Below are 23792 nucleotides of genomic sequence, written 5' to 3'. Positions count from 1 at the left end.
GCTAAAGACCATTCTGGTATGTACCCCCTGTCCTTTCTTCCTCTTTTCATTTCTAAGTGCACTGATGCAATATCCGAAATAAGCCTCTCTTTCTTCTGTTTTTAAGATCTTGCCAGCTATACGTATCTCTCCTCCTCCCCCATTAATACGGCACAGAATTTATAACCAACAAATGTCAAAACATACTGCGCCAAGTTAAGTTTTTTTAATTTAAAGCAGCTTTGGCTCAAGTGTGTTTTTATCGTTCTCAGATGCCTCCCTCCCCTGCTGCCTTTTATGGGCCCCTACGACCCCCACCTTAGTTTCTTTCTACATCCAGCTGCACATTACTCAGATCATAACCTGTCTCCCTGATAGCAGCCCTGACGGCTTGTGCTAGACTGCAGCCCTTCGTCCCACCTCTGCAAGCACCGTGGAAAAATAATAACTTTTCTTATTACAATGACTGAAAGATGCGTGGGGAGGAAAGGATCAACCAACAACAATCTCACACGAGGCTTCATGTTCGCTCTCTCTCGACACATGTAGGTGTTCTCAGCCTTCGATCAGAAACAGCCAAACACCTGTGTACTAACCAGACCCATGCAGTGTTGCTCAAATGACGTCCAGCTCTCACGTGTTAGAGCACTGGGCCTAATGACATTCTCAGACACGTTGAATGAAATAGAGTCTGCGCAGAATGAAATTCTTTCCTTCCCGCCTGCCACACCCTTTCCTAACTCGTCACAGGCTGCTTTCCCACCCATACCCAGTAACAACTTAGGAAATGGTGGGGTCACAATGCTTTCCACTCCCTGATTGATGTGGAGGCTAAGCGCTACGGGGCTTGTATCAAAAACGGCTGGGGCCAATTTTACCTCCACACCATCATGGTGTGGAGACTGGGCTTTGTTGCTAAGTGTTTACCGAGCTGATGACCTCACAGGCCTCAGGGCAGTGAAATTGTCAACCCGGCAAATACCTAGACTTTGGGCCTATTCAGAGGATGCGTTAAAGTGCTCTGTCAGTCACGTGTCCAAATGTTTATTGTTGAGCATCGCAACAACACTGCTGGTGTCCGTGAGCGGAGCAGTTCGTGAGTGGACCAGTCAATGCCCCCCGTTCAAACTTACAGCTGAGTATTTTTTTTTAATTAAAAAAAGATTTAACTTTCTTTTGATTGTTTTCCGTTTGTTTTTACTGTGATGATAAAGGGTGGGGAGCCCTGATGCCCGTGCACAGAAACCGCCAAATTAAGTGCTGGTACTGAGCACTGGAAAGCACTGTCTCAAATTAAGCACTGCAGGAAGGTGTCCCTTCGTTCACATAAGCAATCAAGAATGGTGATTTGTTACTTCTTTGTGTGCTACATTCTGCAAACACATAGAAGTAGCAAATCGCCATTATTTAATGATGGTTTATGTGCAAGAAGGAGCACCTTCCTGCACATAAACAATCATTAATGATGATTTGCTCTTTCTATGTGTGCTGCAAAATGCAGTACACATTGAAAAATCAAAAGCGAGAAGAAATTAAAGTATTTCTCCTCGTATCACCATTCTAACACCTGCTCTTGCATTGCATTATTTTTTGGCGCTGCCTCAGATTTACATATCCATGTAAGTCTGGTGCTGCGTCAAAAAGCAATGGGTGTTGCGGTGGAACACCCACAGCATGTCCCTTTCACACAGATTCCTGCGTGAAAGAGTACCATAGTTACAAAGCGGATGGGGCGCCACGGGGCTGCCCCATCCAAGTCAACACGACAGGCTTTACTTACCTTGGTATTTTTGTTTCCCTGGATCAGACAATCCGTTTCAATCGCAACCTTCTCCCACCACTGCAAAGATTGAAACGCGATATTGCCAGCTGGAAAACACTCCCGCTCTCACTTCTCGGTAAAGCAGCCCTCTTTAAAATGATGTCCCTGCCATGCTTTCTATATGGTCTACAGAACTCCATGGACCCTGTGCCAGTGTCGTACTTTAAAGAAATCGAGGACCTGCCACGAGACTTACTATGGGACGGGAAGCCCAAGATATCTTTAGCCAAACTCACACTGAACTTGTATGACGGGGGAGTTAGTCTCCCTGATATAAAAAAATACTATTGTGTAGCTCACCTGCGGCTATTAAAAAGAGTGATTAAACACATGAAGAATGGTACTGCTCCTGGCAGAGAAGGTCCACCAATATAGTTCTATAAGTAATACACAAACGATTCAGCCCCATTCTTACAGGGTGTATATGAAAAGGCATTTGGACAGAACTATACCTCAACCATGTGGGAGGCCGTCATGATCACCCTACTAAAGCCTGGCCAATCACTTGAATCATGTAGTTCATACAAAAATTACTGTCCCTCATTAACAACTTAGAGTGTAAGATACAGCTAAAATCATTGCTAATAGACTGTTTACTCTGATGCTTGGACTGGTGCAACCATACCAGACGAGATTCGTCTCCGAGAGGATTACTGCTGATAACCTACACGGATCACTGACATAATATAGAATGACAAAATATAGAATGACAAAATATAGACTTACCAAAATATAGTCACCAAAATATAGAATGCCAAAATATCGAATTCCTATCTACAAACAGGTAAGTACAAAAATATCGAATCCAAAATATAGTCTGTAAAAAATATAGTCAGTCAAAATATCGATTTTTTTTAAATGTCTTAAAAGTAATTTAAAATAAATGAAATAATAAATATAATTAACTAAAACATACTTAAAAATACTCAAATAACCTTAAAATTAAGATATAATTAATGTAAGTTATTAATAAAAAATGTACAATATTTTACCGTAGGATAGCAGGAGGGTAACATTTAATATTACCACTCCAGTGAGTGCAACAGTAGGGAAAGCGTTGGATAGCGTAGGGGTAAAAAATACTATTCCCACTCCAGTTAGTGCAACAGTAGGGAAAGCGTTGGATAGCGTAGGGGTAAAACATACTATTCCCACTCCAGAGAGTGCAACAGTAGGGACAGCGTTGGATAGCGTAGGGGTAAAAATGACTATTCCCACTCCAGAGAGTGGAACAGTAGGGAAAGCGTTGGATAGCGTAGGGGTAAAAAATACTATTCCCACTCCAGTGAGTGCAACAGTAGGGAAAGCGTTGGATAGCGTAAGGGTAAAAATTACTATTCCCACTCCAGAGAGTGCAACAGTAGGGAAAGCGTTGGATAGCGGGAGGGTAAAAAATACTATTCCCACTCCAGTGAGTGCAACAGTAGGGAAAGCGTTGGATAGCGTAGGGGTAAAAAATACTATTCCCACTCCAGAGAGTGCAACAGTAGGGAAAGCGTTGGATAGCGTAGGGGTAAAAATTACTATTCCCACTCCAGAGAGTGCAACAGTAGGGAAAGCGTTGGATAGCGGGAGGGTAAAAATTACTATTCCTACTCCAGAGCGTGCAACAGTAGGGAAAGCGTTGGATAGCCTAGGGGTAAAAATTACTATTTCCACGCCAGAGAGTGCAACAGTAGGGAAAGCGTTGGATATTGGAAGGGTAAAAATTACTATTCCCACTCCAGAGAGTGCAACAGTAGGGAAAGCGTTGGATAGCGTAGGGGTAAAAAATACTATTCCCACTCCTGAGAGTGCAACAGTAGGGAAAGCGTTGGATAGCGGGAGTGTGAAAATTACTATTCCCACTCCAGATAGTGCAACAGTAGGGAAAGCTTTGGATAGCGTAGGGGTAAAAATTAATATTCCCACTCCAGAGAGTGCAACAGTAGGGAAAGCGTTGGATAGCGTAGGGGTAAAAAATACTATTCCCACTCCAGAGAGTGCAACAGTAGGGAAAGCATTGGATAGCGGGAGGGTGAAAATTACTATTCCCACTCCAGTGAGTTTAACAGTAGGGAAAGTAATGATTTAATATATTATTAAAAATAAATTAAATATCAATACCAATAAAACATTAATTGAAATTAATAACCAATTTAATATTATGTAATAATTAATTAGAAATACAACTACATATTAGGTATTTAAAAGTAATAACCTATTCATAATTATTGAACAACTAATTAATTTTCAATAACGAAAACTAATTAATAATAAAAATTAATACCAATTAAAAATTAACAGTAAATTAATTATCAATACACAAAAAGTATTTTTAATATGTAATTAATTACAATTACATTACTTCCCACCCTATTCACCTATAAACCCACATCCCACTACAGAAAATACATTAATACAATTATCATAATTATCAAATATTTAATTAATACAAAATAATTACCAATTAATAAAAATTAATTGCCAATTATTAGAAATTAGTGACCAATTAAAAATTAACAATAAATTTAAAATCAATACCAATAAATGAAAAACATTATTTACTTAATTACAATTAAATTACTTCCCACCCTATTCCCCTATAAACCCACAACCCGCTACAGAAAATACATTTTGAAAATTAACATAATTAACAATTAATCAATTAATACAAATTAATTGGCAATTAATACAAATTAATTACCAATTAAAAAAGAACAATAAATTCAAAATGAATACCAATAAATAATTAAAAATATTTAATTAATTACAATTAAATTACTTCCCACCCTATTCCCCTATAAACCCACAACCCGCTACAGAACTAAAAAGCAAAATTTAATTAAAAATTAATAATAATTGCTCAAAATTAATATTTAATTTAATATAATTAAATTACCTCCCACCCTATTCCCCTATAAACCCACAACCCGCTACAGAATAAAATTACGCAAAAATTAAATAACATAAAATTCATTACTTAAAATACATTAAACATACATTACAAAAATTAATATACACTTTTCACACATATACTAACATACAAGACACTTTAAAAAAATTGATATTATTAAAAAATCGATATATTTAATGCCTATATTGTATACTTCGATATTTTGACTTTTATATTTTGAAAATCGATATTACTTACCTTAAATTCGATATTTTTACCCACTATATTGTGTCCATTCGATATTTTGTCCATTCTATATTTTTACTTCGATATTATGTCCATTCTATATTTTGGAATCGATATTATGACTGTTTACCAACCTACACACATTGCTTTCGCTTGGTAGAAGCAGTGGCAGTATTTTTAGAAGCTTCCAAAGCCTTTGGTTCCACAGAATTGACGTATATGTTTGCAGTAATTGAAAGAATGGGATTGGGGAGGACAATGGTGACCTGGATTAAGATCCTCTATGCATCTGTCTCTCTGCCTTAGTCAGGGTTAATAATCTAATATCCAATCCAATCGATTTAGGCATAGGCACTCACCACAAGTGTTTTGGCAGTGGAACCTGCAGGAATTCTTTCACACCGGGGGCATTAAAATTGGCCAGCAGATGATTTTGTTATCAATGTATTCAGATGACATTCTTCTTCTGTTTAAGAACCATGAACAATTCTAAACCCTATTGTGAGGAAGATAATCATCTTTGGTAGATGGTCAGGGGTCTCCATAAATTGGCGAACTTCTCTTATGTATGCTCTCACTGCTGTTGCCTCCCTGCCCACACATGAATTTCCAATCTAGTGGCATACAGACCCTAACAGTTATTATGCAATTTGTTTCACACAGATTCCAGACCATCTTGAGTACAAACTATGGCACTTGCATGGACACCCTTGTTTCGCTGGTTGACAAAATGATAAGATGTTCCCTGTCTCTGGCCCCTGAGGGTGTAGCTTAAAAAGATGGTTATATTGCTGAACCCTTGTACGTATTCTAAAAATTCCAATTCCGTGAACTAAAGTACTCTTCAAACAACTCAACACCCTCCTTATTAAACTTAAATGGGATAAAAACAACCTAGAATTAGCTAGGCCAAGAAGCAATTCCTGTATGAGCAAGCAGGATTTGGGATCCCCACTATGGAATTGTATTATCTGATTGCTCAAACCCAATAAAATTTAAGGAACACAGACCCCTTTGGCCAAAGTTTCCCCACTTCAACCATGGACCAAAAAATAGCACCAGGAATACTCTTGCTGACTATACAGCACCCACAGCATCAGTCACGACTGGTCCCTTGAATCAGTAGTGGGGCGGGGTGAGGGCAAGGGAGGAGAATGGGGTAAGGGGTGGATAAAAAAAATTCAAAATCACTTACCTATCGGCCTCTCTTCCGTCTTCTTCTTGGCTTCTGGTTGAACAGGAAGCAGGATAGGCTCCTCTTAGCCAATCACAATGCTGCAATGCAGCATTGTGATTGGTCTGAGCGCCGTGGATGGGTGCTCAGATGTGGAATGGAAGCCTGGGCATGTTCTTCGCCCAGGCTATAATGCAGCCTGGTTGGAGATCATGCTAAGTGTGCATGAATGTTTGTCCGGCCCCAGAGGGGCAGCCCAACCCAGACCCACAAAACTGCCCCAGCACAGAAAAATAAAATGATAATACCATTGCGTTATTATCATTTTATTTTTCCTTTCTTGAAGTGCTGAAAGGCAGTGGGGCGACGCCCCTCTGCCTTAGCAGAGGAGCCACCCTTGTACAGCATCCTGTACGCTCATCATCAGGACGACTCCATTGAAGTCCATGGCAGTCCATGCATAAAGTGTAGAAATGAACTTGAATTTGTTAGGGGTAATTGAAACATAAAAGTTTCAGCTTTACCTCCTGTTTTTTTTAAATTATCTCAAAGGTTCTCAAACTAATAAAGGAAAAACCCTTTGAGAATAACCCAAGATATTTTTATCTGGACTTCTACACTATTCCAAGAAAAAATGTATTTATGCATCTCCGTAGGCTGAGTCCACCAGAGTAGTATTTACCTACTATGGTGTGGTTAGGTCACCTATAATGAAGCATGTCACGATACACTGTGGGTGAGGTGATCTTTCCAAAAGCTGTTTGATCTTGCTGTATAGTCTCTTTTCTTTCTCGCTCCTATAACAGCTTAAAATAGATACGCTATGTGTACCAGGGGACTAGATGTGTAGATATCTGTGAACTGGGGGAGGGGGGGTGGTCCTGGCAGTTTCCTCTTCCTCTCTATTTGTGCATTTGCACAAAGATGCCATAAAATGTCAATATACTTCCTTTTCATGATTGTAAACTATCAGATTAGATAGTAATATATTATGTCCTGGCAACAAAAATCAATACATTTAAAAAACACAAGACCAAAATGGAGACTTCATGATTTCACCTAAAAAAAAGCTTTAGAGCCCTGGAATATTTATTTGGGTAAATGATTGCATGTGTCAATGTAAGACCTCCTTATAAGCTACCAAAAATATGAAATGGCATACTGTACTTTGTGCACACTTAACAATACTCAGTGTAGTGTGCTGGTAAGATCTGAAGTTCAGGAAAGTATTTTGGGTGGGATGGGGTGTTTTTCATACATTGGTGCAGGAATTTTCCAATAAGGTTAGGTGAAGGGGGTAGTGTTGTCTTGTGAAGTGCTGAGATTTCAAGAACCTATTTGGTCATCCTATGGAGGAGCAGGTACTTATGATATAGGCATAAGAAAGGATATTTTCTGAGCCTTTCTGGTGATATCCCTTTGTGTTTTTCTTGTGCAGATTTTTACCCGCTACGGCAAGTGCTACACCTTTAATTCTGGGAAACCCGGGCACAGGTTGCTTACCACGCTGAAAGGAGGCACCGGCAATGGGCTAGAGCTTATGCTGGACATTCAGCAGGACGAGTACCTCCCGGTCTGGGGCGAGACAGGTGAGTGAGACCTTTAGGCACTTGCAGTCTATGCTACTGTTTTCCTTATTAACATTGGCTTCACATTTAATATCATTCGTACCTCTACCCCCAAAACATCAACTTTCATGTTCAAGCCTTTGCTTAAGCATTGTTCTCTCATGGGCCCGCCATCATCTCAATAATCCTTTACCAGCATTAACATTAACATTCTTCCTTCAGCTGCTCAAATTCCTTTCATCAGCCTTATCACCCACACTCTTATCCCATGTCTTTCTTTGTCTCCTCATCTTGCTTTCACTGGTCTTTTTCTGCATTAATTCACTGTGCTCTTTCTCTAGGCCCTCTCTCTTCTTCATCAGTCTTTCAGTTTATACCTTCTTTTCATACTCCTTCTCCATCATCTCCCAGTTTTTTGCCATGTACTCTTTGACGCAATGCTTTGACGGCCTTGCTCAATCACACATCTTTCTTCAATTGTTTGATGGGTTTTCATTTTCACTTTCTCTTTGCTGTTCTCGTCTATAATCTTCAGTTCTCTGTTGCCACCAACCTACACCGTATCACTATCAACCGATTATTCTCCTCTTCATCTCCACTAACTTGTATCTCCTTGTCAGTCTATTCTCCATTGTTATCAGAGACCTTTTTTAGCATCCATCTCTTTCTAAGTGACACTAGCATTTTCTTCCTCACTGGTTTAGTTTTCAAAGCCTATTGGATGCTATACGTCACCAACTTTACGGGTGAAAAGTCTGCCATTAAGAGACATCAAGATAAATATAAAGTCAAGTGAGAGCTGCCCAAGCTCAAACAAGGTGTCATTACTAATCAAGACAATGCACCTAGGAGGAAATCACATGCACAATAGCCAGGTTGCGTCGGGCATCATAACTCTCGTACCTATATATACATTAAAGGAAATGTGCATACTGAAGCCGAGACTTGCTTCCCCACAGTGATGGCTACAATAATGCCTACCCAACATCAACAGGGAGAAAATACAAGACAGACTTTTAGAAGCTAACAAATGCGATGATGTTTCTCTACTGGAAGACAATGCTTACGTAGGATCAGAAACAATACAGGGACTTGCAAGGTTGTAACAGCAAACGTTCAAGAAAATAATACATATCTATAGACAAGGAGGATTGTACAGGCAGTGCATCACAGGATGAAGGGCAAAACAATGGCAAATGCTGAGCTGAAATTAAACGCATGATAAAGCTGAACACATACTTCAGCCCAGCAATGTAGGAAAATGGTGTCAAGCCCGAAAAAGGAGACCTGTGCAAAGTATTCTGTAACCCTTTATAACGACACCCTGTGCAATCGTCCTTTTTTTGGCAATGGGGCCATGTTGGTGCATCAACAGGAACCTTGCTCCCTTGCAGATGGCACCACGTAATGATGCCTTTTCACTGCATCAGCCCAATCCTTGATCATACTCCTTCACCCAAGAGAAGGAAGGAAACATAAGCTGGCAGCAAGGAGACCATATTGAATGAGAACAGCAAACTCATCATATTCATTTTAAGCTCAGGGAACATGTAATGACAGCTGCATGCTGTTGGCTCAGGGAACAAGGTTTCGCTGCTTAACTGTACTAGCTCAGGAATGAAGGATTCCCCTACAAACCATGCAAGCTTAAGAAACAAATGTTTGTGGTAAACTGTGCTTGGACAGGAAACAAGGGTTCTCTACTTAACTGTACTCACCCAGGAAACAAGGATTCCCCTACAAGCCATGCAAACTTAAGACATAAATGTTTGTGTTAAACTGTGCTTGGACAGGAAACAAGGGTTCTCTGCTGATCTGTACTCGCTCAGTAAACAAAGATTCCCCTACAAACCATGCAAGCTTAAGAAACAAATGTTTGTGGTAAACTGTGCTTTGACAGGAAACAAGGGTTCTCTGCTCAACTGTACTAGCCCAGGAAACAAGAATTCCCCTACAAACCATGCAAGCTTAAGAAACAAATGTTTTTGCTAAACTGTGCTTGGACAGGAAATGAGGGTTCTTTGCTAAACTAAGCTTGCACATGAAACAGGGGTTCTCTGCTGCCTCAAGAAATAGCTACAGGTAACACCTACCTTGGAACACAGTGATAGACACAATGACATATGGAAGCACGGTAAGTGGGGATTCCCTGAATCTTGACATTGTGGGTCATGGCCAGGCACAGTAGAACACTGACCAAAGCTGGATTCCAGTGACAGAGCACTGCAGGTGCATTGAACCAACCCTAGATCTGCAACCAAGATGATAAAGCAGTGTGCTGGAATTTCAAAAATATGTAATTGTTGGATCACACACACGAAACAAATGTAGCATCGTGTGTCGCATAGATCAATAATTATGCATATTGAAAAACGTCCTGGATACAATGTGAGGATTTACCAATGAGGTGTATGTTGAAGAGCGATGTCAAGCAATGGAGAGGCCTTAAGCGGTGCCTGCTAATGGACGAAAGCTCCTCACAATAACCTCTCTGCCACAACTGCCCATCTCATCCCCATGGTTCATCTCTCCATGATGAGCCTCCTTGCTGTCTGCGTAAACTGGTTGTACATATTTAAGTGGTCATGCTCATTGTATCTAGGTATGTACGACCACAGCATCGTCAGTGATGTTGATTGTATTTTCATCACAATCGTCATCATCCATCTCCTCTTCTCAGCCATGGAAATGTCCACAATCCACTTCCACCGCACACTTATGATCATATTGCTTATCGTAATTACCTTTCTCAATCTTCCTATGACCTCCTTTTCTGGCTTTCTACATAACTTGTACAAAAGGGGGTGGTGATGGACGGAGCATCTGAACCAATCAAACACTCACACCCAGTCAAAAGATCTGGGTTTGATCGATCACCGTTCTTTAGCCCACTCTGCCACCCCAGTTCAGACAAGGCTATATGCAAATCAGTCTGACCCTGTGCCTCATGGGAACAGTCCTGCCCTAACTGCCAAGCCATGCCTTCCCTGGACCGGAAACAAGTTTCCGAGGACCGGTTTCTGGCATTACAGCCGTCTTCAGCCTGGCTTGCTTGAATCCATTGGCAAAGTGAGCAAGGGACTCACGTCTGAGCATACCCTGCCACACTTATGGCGGCCAAAGCGGTACAAAAGGGAGTGGTGATGGACGGAGCATCTGAACCAATCAAACACTCACACCCAGTCAAAAGATCAGGGTTTGATCAATCACCGTTCTTTAGCACACTCTGCCACCCCAGTTCAGACAAGGCTATATGCAAATCAGTCTGACCCTGTGCCTCATGGGAACAGTCCAGCCCGAACTGCCAAGCCATGTTGTGTTTGCAGTTACCGCTCTAAGTGTACTGGGGATGCTCAGACGTGAGTCCCAGGCACTCCACACCACTGGAATCAAGCTAGCCGGGCTGAAGAGAGGTGTTACCTCGAAACCGGGCCGGTCCTCGGATGCTTGTTTCCGTTCTGGGAAGGACATGGCTTTTGTAGTTCGGACTGGACTGTTCCCATGGGGCACAGGGTCAGCGCTGATTTGCATATCGCCATTGTCTAACCCAGGGTGGTGTGGAGTGGAAAAACGATGGATTTGGGCCCAGATCTTTGGACTGGGGTGAATGTGTGACATTGATCCACATTCTGTCCATCATTGTTGTGTTTGCAGGACTGTTCCCATGAGGCACAGGGTCAGACTGATTTGCATATAGCCGTGTCTGAACTGGGGTGGCAGAGTGGGCTAAAGAACGGTGATGGATCAAACCCAGATCTTTTGACTGGGTGTGAGTGTTTGATTGGTTCAGATGCTCCATCCATCACCACCCCCTTTTGTACCGCTTTCTACATAACTTAGCACTTTTACGTGAGATTCACCACCGTATCCAAATCACCCCTTCCATGCTCCTCCACTGGCAAACTACTGTGAACCAAATGCTCCTTAATGAATTGATGGATGAATGGATCAATTCATTGATCGTTACCTAATATATATCACACCTAGGCAACACAAATCACATCCTCACACTGTCTCATTCCGGTGTTGGACACTGAGGGCCCTATTTATCAAGTGATTGCATCGATTTTGCACCATGCAATATGGTGCAAGCATGATGCAACCCCAAAATGTGATTTATCAAACCACGCAAGGCCACTTTGCATTGCCCTGAGTGGCTTGTTACATCAGGAGTAACACAGCGCAAATCACTGTGTTACATTACTCTCCCCAAGTATGGCGTTGCATGGGCATTGCGTGGGTATTCCCACACAACTCCCATGGATTTTGATGCATTCTTAGTTTTACCAATACTTGTAGACCTGTAGTACACCATAATGCTACGCCTTCCCAGGGGAGGGGTAACAAGGAGAAATCTCTTTATTTCTCCTTGTTGCTTCCTCCTTCTGTTATAGCTGCATTCTGCTGCACACATAGAAAGAGAAAAATGCCCCACAGGGTTGCTTTTGTGCAGGAAGGTGCACCTTCCTGCACAAAAACTATCCTGAGTGCAACAGGGGAACCCTTGCGCCATGGTGCAAGGGTACCTGCGTTGGCGAATGGGCACAACTGATGCATCAATTTACCTAGGAGACAACACAGCCACTCTCCTCAACATCCTCCCAGTCACTGTCCCCATTGGAATCCCCCCAGAGACAGATAGAAGATAACACACAATTAACTTCCAACACCTAGGAAGGTCACTACAATGACACTACCCCTACCTCCCCCAAGGGATACACAGAGCTCACTTTCCGCGATTTCCCCCCAAACTGTCCTACTGAGTTCCACAGAACATACCTAGAATAGACCTTTTCTCACTAGAGTCTCTGCAGTACAGTCCCCCAGTTCACCCCCCCCTTGATTTAACAGTTCTTACCTATATCGGAGGTTCCAATTCCGATGCACAATTAACAGGAACACATACATCCAATGCCAAGTGAGGGGCACCACAAGGATATGCAGAAGCTTCACACGAAGTCCTTTGACTCACTTGGAAATGCTTACCTAACAACCCGAACATTCCCTAACACTACATCAGAGGGCGGGCATGGGATATTTCCACAGTTGGCAGCTATGGAAAATGTACAAAACAAACATATGTAAGAGGTCATTTCCTTTCTTTAATGTTGTATCTTTCCAATGCTCTTTAAATGGACACTTGCCATGGGTTAATGTACTTTCATGTTAAAATGATTTCCGCTCACTGGCAAACTTGATGTAATGTCATACAAAATCTCAATAAAAACATCTAATTTAAAAAAAAAAAAAGGGTACCTGCGCTGGCGCTAGGCAGCCCATTGAGCACCAGCGCTGGAAAAGGCAGGAATGCACCGTACTGGGATACATACAGCGCATTACCTCCTCGTCCTGTCTCCCCGTCCCATTCCTGACAAGTGAGCAGCTAGTCTGCTCTACAGAAATCCCTACCTAGCTGAGCTGTTTGCACTTCCCCCTAGGATGACGTCACCATCACGTGAGTACAAAGGGGGAAGTGCATCCGAGAATCATCCTGTTCTTTAGGTTTCGCTTATTATCATTCGCTTGCGAATGTAATAGGCGAAAATTCAAGGGCTCGATCGACTCGTCAAACCACTGCGGTTTTTCCACAGTGCATGTGAGGGTCACGTGACCACAAAAGCGGGTCACGTGACCACACAAGCACGCGCATCTCCCTAATCCGCCTGCCACACTTCTCCCCTCGCTCGCATTCCCGCCCCCCCACCAGGCTCTCCCGCCCCCATCCGGCTTCCCTCCGGCCATTTGCCAGCATTGCGAGGCCATTTGCCTTTACATGGACACAAAGGCGAAACTTAGACATAAATAAAATGTACTTCAAATTAAACAAAGAATCAGTTAACAACTCCTGTTTTCACCAGTACGTAATGTAGCACGCAAGACACAACATGCCGGAGCGCTTTTGAAGATTCTTTCTTTCTTTCTTTCTTTTCGAAGGTTTTTTTTTTCGTTCCTTTGGTTTCCTCCCTTTTTTTTCCTTTCCTTCTTGCAGCCTTCGTGTGCCTTTTCCCTTTCTTCACTGCGAGCCAGCCTCTCTTCACAGTAAGTACTTAGGGACGCCGAGGACTCCCATGCATGTGAACTACAGCCGAACACATGCCCCTTGTCTGTGGCTCCCGCAGCCGCTCGCAGATGCCCCTGTATTCTAAGCCATTCTAGCACTCACGTGAAATGTTTCTGCAGCTCGACTCCCCCACCCCGTCTGTTTGGTTTCACATTTGCACGTCTCCTATGCTGCGATTACCAGTGGTTCTCAGGGCCAGCCTGACCTGACCCCGGGCGCCTGAAAACCTCCTTGTGGTGGTAAACGGAATAGCCGCTGGAGTGATAATGAAAGTCGGCTTTCTCACGGCACCGTGGTCTTGAGCACGTCACAGGAGTTTATATGTTTTTATTCGTACACTTTAATATAAGTCAAACTCGAGTCAATGGTATTGGGGGCATGAGCGCCTGTTACATTACACGAGGTCACATTCATTTTTTAGGCACATGGAGATTAAGTGATTTGCTCAGAATAATTCTGGTGGAAAATCCTGCTTCCTATGGCGAGCTCGCGCTGCAATGTACATGGGAGTGTTTTACATCTCCAATGTATACCAAAAACATTACATCTATGTCTCATGAACACGTTGTATACAGACACATTTTTTTATCCCTGCTGTAGGCTTTAAATCGTTTAGGTAGGACTCCAAACGGTAGATACACCCATTGGCTTTGCCAGTGATTGGAACAAGTAAACTGGATTACTATCATGAATTAAAAAAAACATGAGTATGTGTCTAAAAATCCGTCTCCCCTACTGGTTCTCGTACAGAACGTTTCAAGGGTTCGTCTAGAATTTTAACTGCGTAGAAAAGACAAGCACTGGCGTTGCCAATAGGTTTCGCATTTGGAAAGTTGGAGCTATTGGTTTTGTAAATGACATTTTATATTTATATATTGTTATTGACAATGCCAATAACGATTTATAAATATAAAATGTCATTTACAAAACCAATAGCTCCAACTTTCCAAATGCGAAACCTATTGGCAACGCCAGTGCTTGTTGTTTTCTGCGATCTACGACCGCGTTTCCTGGCTGTGCTGTTCGAGGGCGGCCTGTGTTCCTGGTAAGTTCCCTGCTGTTTCCTTTTTCTGTGCGGCCGCGTGCTTTAGCGGCCGCCTTTGTTTTCACGTTGCCATTTCCCCCGCGCTGTCTCCTTTTTAGGACTGTGTTCTTGCACGCGGCACGCGTTAGCGGCCGTCTCTGTTTTGGGCTGTGATTTTACACGCCGCTCGCGTTAGCGGCCGTTTCTGCTCTTTGTTCTCACAGGTACTCACCGGGCTTTGGTTGGCCTGCTCCAGCGGCCATTCCTGGGTGGTCTCCGGTCCTTTTTTCGCCCTGCATTAGCGGGCGGGGGCTGTGTGTAGTTGGTGATGTGACTCTCCTGTGGATTTTGTGCATTTAGGGGGCGTTTTGGCTGCTGGCTGGGCTTTTTATGCCGGCCCATTTTTTTCTTCCTGCCACAGGTGTTCGGGTCCTCGACCTATATATGGGGTCCTTCTTCTGTGGTTTTTTGTACTTGTTTGTGCCTGTTGGGGTGTTTTTGGACTGGTGCTTCTGCGATGGATTCTGAAGCCTCTTCTGCGGCCCCTCTGGATGCCCTACGCCTGATTATTAATGAGGCTGTGGCTGCTGCTATCCTGGCTAGGGACGCGGCTGGGCCTCCTCCCAAGGTGCCTCGTGTTTCTCTGGATCAACGGCTGCTCCTGAGGAGGACGTTGGTCCTGATGAGGATGAGGGTGTCCGTGGTCGTTTTGTTCAGGGTGCTGAGCTCACTGAACTGTTCACCCATGTGCGGTCCAATTTGGGCTTCTCTCCTCCTGCGGATGCTGTCGTAGAGGATGACTTTTTTACGCAGTATGCCCAGCCTGCTCCGGACTCCTTTCCTTTACATGGGGCAGTGCGCAATGTGCTGTCTCACGAATGGAAGGAGGTGGACAAGTCTTCATTTCCTCGTTTCCTGTCCAGGCGTTACCCTCTTGAGGGTTTTGCTGCTGAATTCCCCCAGGCTGTGAAAGTGGACAATTTGATGGCTGGCCTTTCCTCTCAGGGTTTGTTCGTTTCTGAAGACGCCCTTCCTGCGGACGCTGTGGATAGACTTGTTGAGGGGGCTGTGAAGCGTTCCTATGCTGCTTCTAATTTTTCTGTCTGGGCGACTGCATATTCTAATTATATGGTTCAGTTGCTCCTTAAAGATTTCCAGTCCCTGTCTGTTCTGCTGAACGACGGCGAGGATGCCACGTCTCTTTTGTCTTTGATGGAGTTGCAGGTGCGTTACCTGTCGGATCTTTCCTTCGACAATTTGGGGGCGGCGGCGGCTGCTTCTGGTGCTTCCATTGCTGCCCGTCGTCATCTTTGGATGCGTTCCTGGAAGGCGGACTCCTCGCAGAAGTCGGTCCTCCTTAAGTTGCCCTTTGAAGGTTCCAAGGTGTTCGGTCCTCAGCTGGAGGGTATGGTCAAGCAGTCCGCGGAGAACCGCAAGCTGGTGGCTCCGGTCCACCCTCCTTCTCAGGGCGTGGATATGGTTATCGTCGCGCTTTTGGGCCTCCTGCTCGTGGCGCTTCTCAGCCCTTTCGTGGCAGGGGTCGTGGCCGGGGGCCCCTGGAAGTGCCAAGCCCCGGGCCGCTGCCGGTGTTGCCACCCCTGCTTCCTCCTCTTCTCAATGACTGTCTGTCTTTGCCAGTTGGTGGTCGCCTCCAGTCCTTCCGCGCCCAGTGGTTGTCAGTTCCGGATGCCTGGGCGGTTCAGACTGTTTCGGAAGGTTGCCGGCTCGAGTTTTCCTCTCCTCCTCCTCCGGGTTTTGTTCAGACTCCCCTGCCCCGTCTTCCTCTGTGCAGAGATGCTTTGTTGGCAGGTGTCCGGCTCCTGTTGGAGAAGAGGGCTATTGTGGAGGTTCCTCCTCTGGAGAGGGGCAGGGGTTGCTATTCAATCCTCTTTCTTGTCTCAAAGATAGACACTTCGGATCTTCATCCTGTTTTGGATCTGAAGCGGGTCAATTGCTTCGTTGTCCACCGTCCGTTCAAGATGGTGACGCTCCAGTCCATCCTGCCTCTGGTCCTGCTGGGGGGCTTCCTGGCATCTCTGGATCTGATGGATGCGTATTTGCACGTTCCTGTCCACCCGGAAGACCAGCGTTTTCTCCGATTTGCTGTGGGGACCCTGCACTATCAGTTCCGGGTGCTTCCTTTGGGCCTTTCATCGGCGCCCAGAGTGTTCACCAAGCTCTTGGCCCCTCTGGTGGGTATCCTTCATTCCAGGGGACTGCTGGTGTTTCCATATCTGGATGACTGGTTGATTGTCCCTCCTTCTTTTTCACAGGCTCTGTCGGATGTGGACCAGGTGTGTCTTCTGCTGGGTTCCTTTGGGTTCCTTATCAACCACAGGAAATCCTCCCTGGTGCCCTCCCAGTCCCTGAAGTTCCTGGGGCTCTCTTCCGCATGGACATGGACATGGTTTTTCTCTCGCAGGAGCGCCAGTTGACTTTGTTTCGTCACCTTTCCTGGCTTCTGTCCCAATCACGGGTATCTGCCCGTCTCTGGTTACGGAGTCAGGGGGAGATGGCGTCCACTCTGCATCTCCTTCCTTGGTCCAGGCTCCATCTGTACCCCCTGTTGCATCATGTCCTGTCGCACTGGGATCCTGCCTCCTTGGACTACGAGACTCTGATCCCTGTCACTCCGGGGATTCGGGCGGATCTCCAGTGGTGGTTGTCCCCTCTCTCTCTTTCCCGGGGGTTCGATCTCCTTCCTCCTCAGTCTGTGGTCGTGTTGTCCACGGATGCCAGTGCTTTGGGGTGGGGTGCCGTTCTGGGTGCCTCCAAGGCTCAGGGTCGGTGGTCCAGTTTCGAATCCCTCCAGTCCTCGAACTGGAAGGAGTTGAGAGCGGTTTGGTTGGCTCTTCTTTGGTTCGCTCCTCTCCTTCGGGGTCGGGCGGTCTCTGTGCAGACGGACAATCAGGTGGTTCGTTCTTATGTGAATCACCAGGGGGGCATGTGTCGTGCTATGTTTCTCCTATCCCGGGAGTTCGGCCTTTTTATGGCGAGTCGAGTCTCCTGTCTCTGACGGGGGTCTATATTCCGGGGAAGGAGAATGGGCCTGCGGATTCTTTGAGCAGGGTGTTCCCCTCCTCAGTGTCCCTCTGTCTGTCCCCGGATCTGTTGGTTCTGATTGTCCTCCGGTTCCGCCTTCCTTGGCAGGATCTTTTCGCCTCGGAGGAGTCCGCCCTTCTTCCTCGGTTTTGCAGCATAGTTCCCTCTCCGTTGGCGTGGGCTACCGATGCTTTCTCAATTCCTTGGTCGAGGGGTCTGCTGTTTGCCTTCCCTCCGTTTGCCTTAATTCCGAGGGTCCTCCGGAAGATTCGTTTGGATCGGGCGGAGGTTCTCCTGGTGGTTCCGGAATGGTCTCGGCAGTCTTGGTTCCCCCTTCTGCTGACCTTTTCTGTTTGCCCGCATTGGCGGTTTCCCCTGTCTCCCTCCCAGTTGCGGATCCTCTTCTCGGGGTTGCCTCCCTGCGTCGCCTCCGGCTGGGGTTTGGTACTTGAGAGGTTGAGTTTGCTGGACCTGGGTTGCTCGGTTGAGGTTGCCCGTTGTCTTCAGCTTTCTCGGCGCCCTTCCACCTTGAAGTCGTATGACCGTCACTGGAAGAATTTCTCCTCCTGGTGTCTTGTGAGGGGTCTCTCTTCTGCCTCCTGTGAGGCCGTGAAGGTTTTGGACTTCTTGCAGGATGGTTTCGTCTTGGGGCTTGCTGATTCTTCCCTGTGGGCCCAGTGGGCTGCCATTCTTGCTTTTCGTGGTTCCTCTGTTTCCTCTGTCTTCCCGTTGGTGGCTCGCCTTCTACGGAGTTTCTTGCTTCAGCGTCCTGTCTCTCGTTCTCCTGTGCCTCCTTGGGATCTTCCCTTGGTTCTCCGGGCATTGACGGGTCCTCCTTTCGAGCCTTTGGACTCCATGGCCCTGAAGTTCCTTTCTGCTAAGGTTGTTTTCCTGGTGGCCATTACTTCTGGGCGGAGGGTTGGTGAAATTGGGGCGCTGATGGCTTCCCCCCCCTTCTTGCGCTTTTGCGATGATAAGGTCATTCTCTGTCCGAGTCAGTTCTTTCTTCCTAAGGTGGTGTCTTCTTTTCACTGTCTGGAGGATATTGTTCTCCCGGTGTTTTTTCCGGCTCCTGCCTCTCCTGAGGAGGTGCTCCTCCATTCGTTGGATGTGCTGAGGGCTCTCCGCATCTACTTGGAGCGTACGGCTGGTTTCCGTAAAATGGATTCCCTCTTTGTCACCTATGGCCTCTCGGGGCTGGGGCTTCGGCCTTCTTTGTCCACCTTGTCTCGTTAGGTCAGGGGCGCTGTGGTTTCTGCTTACGATTCTGCCCACTGTTCTCTGCCTTCTTCTGTTCAGGGTCGGTCGACTCGGAGCGTGTCTTCCTCCTGGGCCATGTTCAAGGGGGCCTCGTTAAGGGACATTTGCAATGCTGCCACGTGGGCTTCTCCCCATACGTTTGTTGCCCATTATCGGCTTCAGTTGGGGATGGTGGCCTCTGCTGCTTTTGGGGTTAGTGAAAGTCTTCACAGTGGAGCGCTACCGCCGGAGTGACGGTGTAATAACTGGTACCTCGCAGGGGACAGCGTGTTTTAATACGTTACCCGCGGGAGCGCTCAGGGCCGGACGGTTGATCGGGGGCCGTTCCTCCCTCCAAGCCTCTGAAACAACCTGATAGCACGGTCCCTCGTCACCCGATGATCCTGACACGAAGAGCGACCCAATACCACGTCGCAGAGAGAAAGATGAAGTCCTGCCTCTTTTACCTCACATGTCTCGACAACCGGGCAAGCCCCAGACACCGGAAAAAAAACTCCCACACCCCCTCAGACACCGAACCTGCCGTATCTCCCTCCCATCCTGTTATTCTGCGAACCTCTTCCCCAGACACCTGAGACCAAACTTCTTTGTCTGATGCCCGATGGAGCTACCTGGTATAGCTATAGGGGAGATGGACTGTGGATTCCCTCCTTGGTCGTCACCTACCCAGTCGGTCTTTAGACAGACTTCCTCTCGTCTCTACGGTTGTCTCTTCCCTTACCCTCACGTTCTCACCTCACCTACCCCCCACTTCTTTTCTCTCTCCTTTCTCTCCTCTCCTACTATATTGCTGATTGTTTGATGTATTGTGTAATTGTTGATATTTTTCTGTTATACTGTTAAACCACATTGTTTCACTTCCTTTCGTCCCTCCTGTTGTCTCCTCCCGCATCCTCCCTCTATTTATGTCTCTCCTTCTCCACTCTCTCAATGTACTGAGACTGAACTTTTTTGTCTGATGCCCGATGGAGCTACCTGGTTTAGCTATAGGTGAGATGGGCCGTGGATTCCCTCCTTGGTCTTCACCTACCCAGTCGGTCTTTAGACAGACTTCTATCCGTCTCTCTGTATTGTCTCTTCCCTTTTCCTCCTTTTCTCACCTCCCCTGCCCCCTCCTCTACTTTTCTCTCTCCTTTCTCTCCTCTCCTAATTGTATTGCCTATTTTTTGGGGATTTATTGTGTAATTGTTGAACTTTTTATGTTACATTGTTGATTCTCATGTAAAGCGCTCTGATACCTCCGGGTCTAGCCAGCGCTATATAAAACTCTTTAAATAAATAAAAGTGTCCTTTCTGCGGTACATGATTTGTGATCTGTACTATTTTCTGTTGATTAAAACTGGACCTGTTTTTTCTCGAACTGTTTGGTCCGTTTTTTTCTTACAATCACCGTGTGCTTGGGTATGGGCTCACTTGTCAGGAATGGGACGGGGAGACAGGACGAGGAGGTAATGCCCGGTTACTCACCGGTAATATCCATTACTCCGAGTCCTGGTCTCCCCGTCCCATTCCTGAGCCCTTCTCTCCCTCCCTGGTTTGGGTTTTTCTTTGGGTGATTGTCTGTTTTTCGTTCTGGTTTTCTTTGGTATTCTCAGGATGATTCTTGAATGCACTTCCCCCTTTGTAGTCACGTGATGGTGACTTCATCCTAGGGGGAAGTGCAACAGCTCAGCTAGGTAGGGGTTTCTGTAGAGCAGACTAGCTGCTCACTTGTCAGGAATGGGACGGGGAGACCAGGACTCGGCGTAATGGATATTACCGGTGAATAACCGGGCATTCCTGTCCTTTCCCTGTATGCAGTGCAACTAGGTGAGTGTGTTACCATCTTATGTTATTATAACAAATTTTGAAGCAGTTCTAATTCATCTCATGATGAGCATATTCACAGAACAGGATATTGCTGTCATATTTTCAAAATATATTCAACTTTTCCTACAGATAATGTTGTTTGTGGTCCCCTCTGTCTCCTTAAGTCTGACTTAATGGTTCCAAGCCCCCAAGCTTAACGTTTTGCTAAACCCAGAGGGGCTTATTTACAAGCCCCTTGCGCCACTGGTGCATCACTTTTTATATGAGGAAAAGCGACGCAGCGGCAGCCCAGGGGGCTTGTAAATTAGCACCAGAAGTTACTGGCAGCAGAGCAAACACATGAGCCATGAGTGAATAGCTATTATTGGTCCACATAGTAACATGGTCTAAATGACTGAAATGTGAGTCTCTCTCTTTCTCTCCCTCTCTCTGTTTGTTGTTTTCTTCCATACCTGTGGCTCAACCTGCGCGTGTGCAGAGGAGACTTCCTTCGAAGCAGGGATCAAAGTTCAGATTCATAGCCAGAACGAACCTCCCATCATTGACCAGCTGGGGTTCGGAGTGGCCCCTGGATTCCAGACCTTTGTGTCCTGTCAACAACAGGAAGTATCCAATGCCTGATTTGTGCGACCTCCTTCTTCCAGGGATTCCCAGGAGACTCCAGTGTGTCCTTGATCAGGAAGGATACTGGAGGGTTCGAAAAGAAGTAGAACGGTTTGGTTTTAAATGTGATACACAGCCTTCATACGTGTTTATATTTAAATTCTCCCTCTGTCATGGGAACCGCGTGGCCTGCTATAGCACCCACAGCAGCCCTAACAGCATTTTATGGGTTTATTAGGTGGGCAACAGTGACACCTTTGGATGGGTTAGAGTACAGCACCAACGAATGGCTATCAGTGATTGGCAGGGATGCCCTTATGCATAATGCCTTAATGCAGTTTGTGAAACCCAGCAGCCAGACCTAGGGTGAGGGAGAGCACAGAAAATGTAAGAGACAACGAAGGAAACAAGCATTGGCAAAACCAATGGGGCTTAGCAATGCTAGATCTATTGGCTTTGTCAATTTCAAATTGTTTCAGCAGTGCATGGCCAGATCGTACGTGTTCCCCAGGCAGATCCAGGACCCAAGCACCTGAAGCTGATGCGCCGTTACTCCTTTGTGTAACCACGGGCATACATGAACAAGCCGTCCCAAATTAAATTTACCATTTGACAGAAAGCAAAACGTAATATGAAATACGTCAATTCCTTTTAAAGAGTGCTGCCAAAATTATCTAGTAATCTAGTATCTTGTTCACCTCTCAAGGACATAAGGTACCTTCTGCCTAAGTGCAATACATACTTGTGACTTGAATGTGACACACACATGCCTGCTGCAGGCACTCAACCCACTTAGCTATCCAACTTACTGGCCTTTGGTAATTATTTGCTTTGAGCCTGTAATTCTGCATCATAACAAATAATGTGGTGGTTTATGTACTGTGTGCTGTATTCTAAACCATAAAACATTACCTAAACAGATGCACTCCAGTGCCTAGGAGTGCAGTTGGTGGCATGCTGAGCTGTACAATGGCCATCCAATCAATTGAAACAAGCCCTTCCTGAAGCTTGTTTTATTAGTAACCAGCGAGCCCATTAAGACGTGTTCCTGTTTTTGGTAACCATCTCATATACAATGGTTTTATGCCTAAACATTTAAAAATGGGCGCTATATCGCACTTAATATATGTTCTGTGGGTAGTAGGCTTGTTTTAGGTTCTTTTGCACTGGAACGCACTTCAGTTGTTTTTTTGAAGCCGATAGAGTGCATTGAAGCTGAGCGCAATGTCTTATGGGGTGATAGAAATCTAATATGAATGCACGGCGTGAGCTAGCGCGGACATAACATCCTCCCGGGAGCCACTCTCCGCTTGTTATGCCCACTAAATAAAAAAACTCGAAGGAGATTATTGATGCTTCGCTTGCCTCTGGTTGAAAGAAGGTAAAAATATTTAAAATGTGCTTGGTCGATTACGGCTCTTTTGAAGGTTAGTGCTTGACTGCGACGGTCTGTGGCTTTTACACGCGTGGTATGGCTGAGGTTAGTCATTGCCAACTTTGTAAAGAACGCCAATCCAGCAGATTAGGTAATGTAGTTTATTGGTACAATTAAAAATCCAGCTAGCTGAACCAGGATGAAGCAAACGGTGAGGCGCTCGGAGCAGTAAAAACACAACCGCTCCTGAAGAGGCCTCTTAAAGAAAGGAAAAATAAGTTCTTGAAATGGACATTATATGGGAGGAATGAGTGGATAGTAGTAATTGGTCCCTGATCTCGGGTGGGCTAAACACAGGAAGAGGCATGACGCATGCATGCATGCATGCCATGGACAAATGGGGAGAAAGACTAGGAGAGCGACGATGGAGCCAGCTAATGGGAAGCCTATGGGTGGTCTGAAGCCCTCAAACAATATATAACATGTCTCTTTTGAGATAGAGCATGCGCTATTTAGAGCCAAGACCTAAAAAAGAGCCGCAAGGAAGACATTTCAAAAGAGGGAGAAGAGGAGGTGAAGACTGTAGGCCAAAATAAACAAGCATTAGGAATGCATTAGGGCTCCGGTTTGTTTTAAGTTAGAGATAATGGCATTGTAAATGGCAATGTGTTTTAGGCACTCTGCACTACCACTCTGCACTCTGCACTACCAATCTGCACTATGCACTCTCAATCTGCACTCTGCACTCTCAATCTGCACTCTGCACTACCAATCTGCACTCTGCACTACCAATCTGCACTCTGCACTACCACTCTGCACTCTGCACTACCACTCTGCACTCTGCACTACCACTCTGCACTACCACTCTGCACTACCACTCTGCACTCTGCACTACCACTCTGCACTCTCAAAATGCACTCTGCACTACCACTCTGCACTACCACTCTGCACTAC

The 23792-nt window shown here is 45.5% G+C and overlaps 1 protein-coding gene across 3 annotated transcripts in view; it reads left to right on the top strand.

Annotated features, from left to right (window-relative positions):
* Positions 1-23792, top strand: part of LOC144827483 (acid-sensing ion channel 1C-like) — a 574677-nt gene that overhangs the window by 169110 nt on the left and 381775 nt on the right. For all 3 annotated transcript variants that reach the window (XM_078685779.1, XM_078685778.1, XM_078685777.1), the window contains exons 2-3: positions 7535-7685; positions 21339-21466. In XM_078685779.1, the coding sequence (XP_078541905.1) occupies positions 7535-7685; positions 21339-21466 (279 nt within the window). The remainder of the gene's footprint in view (positions 1-7534; positions 7686-21338; positions 21467-23792) is intronic.

The sequence above is a fragment of the Lissotriton helveticus genome, chromosome 4_1 (genome assembly GCF_964261635.1).
Source record: "Lissotriton helveticus chromosome 4_1, aLisHel1.1, whole genome shotgun sequence".
Lineage (NCBI taxonomy): Eukaryota > Metazoa > Chordata > Amphibia > Caudata > Salamandridae > Lissotriton > Lissotriton helveticus.
This window is presented reverse-complemented; position numbering and strand designations above follow the sequence as displayed.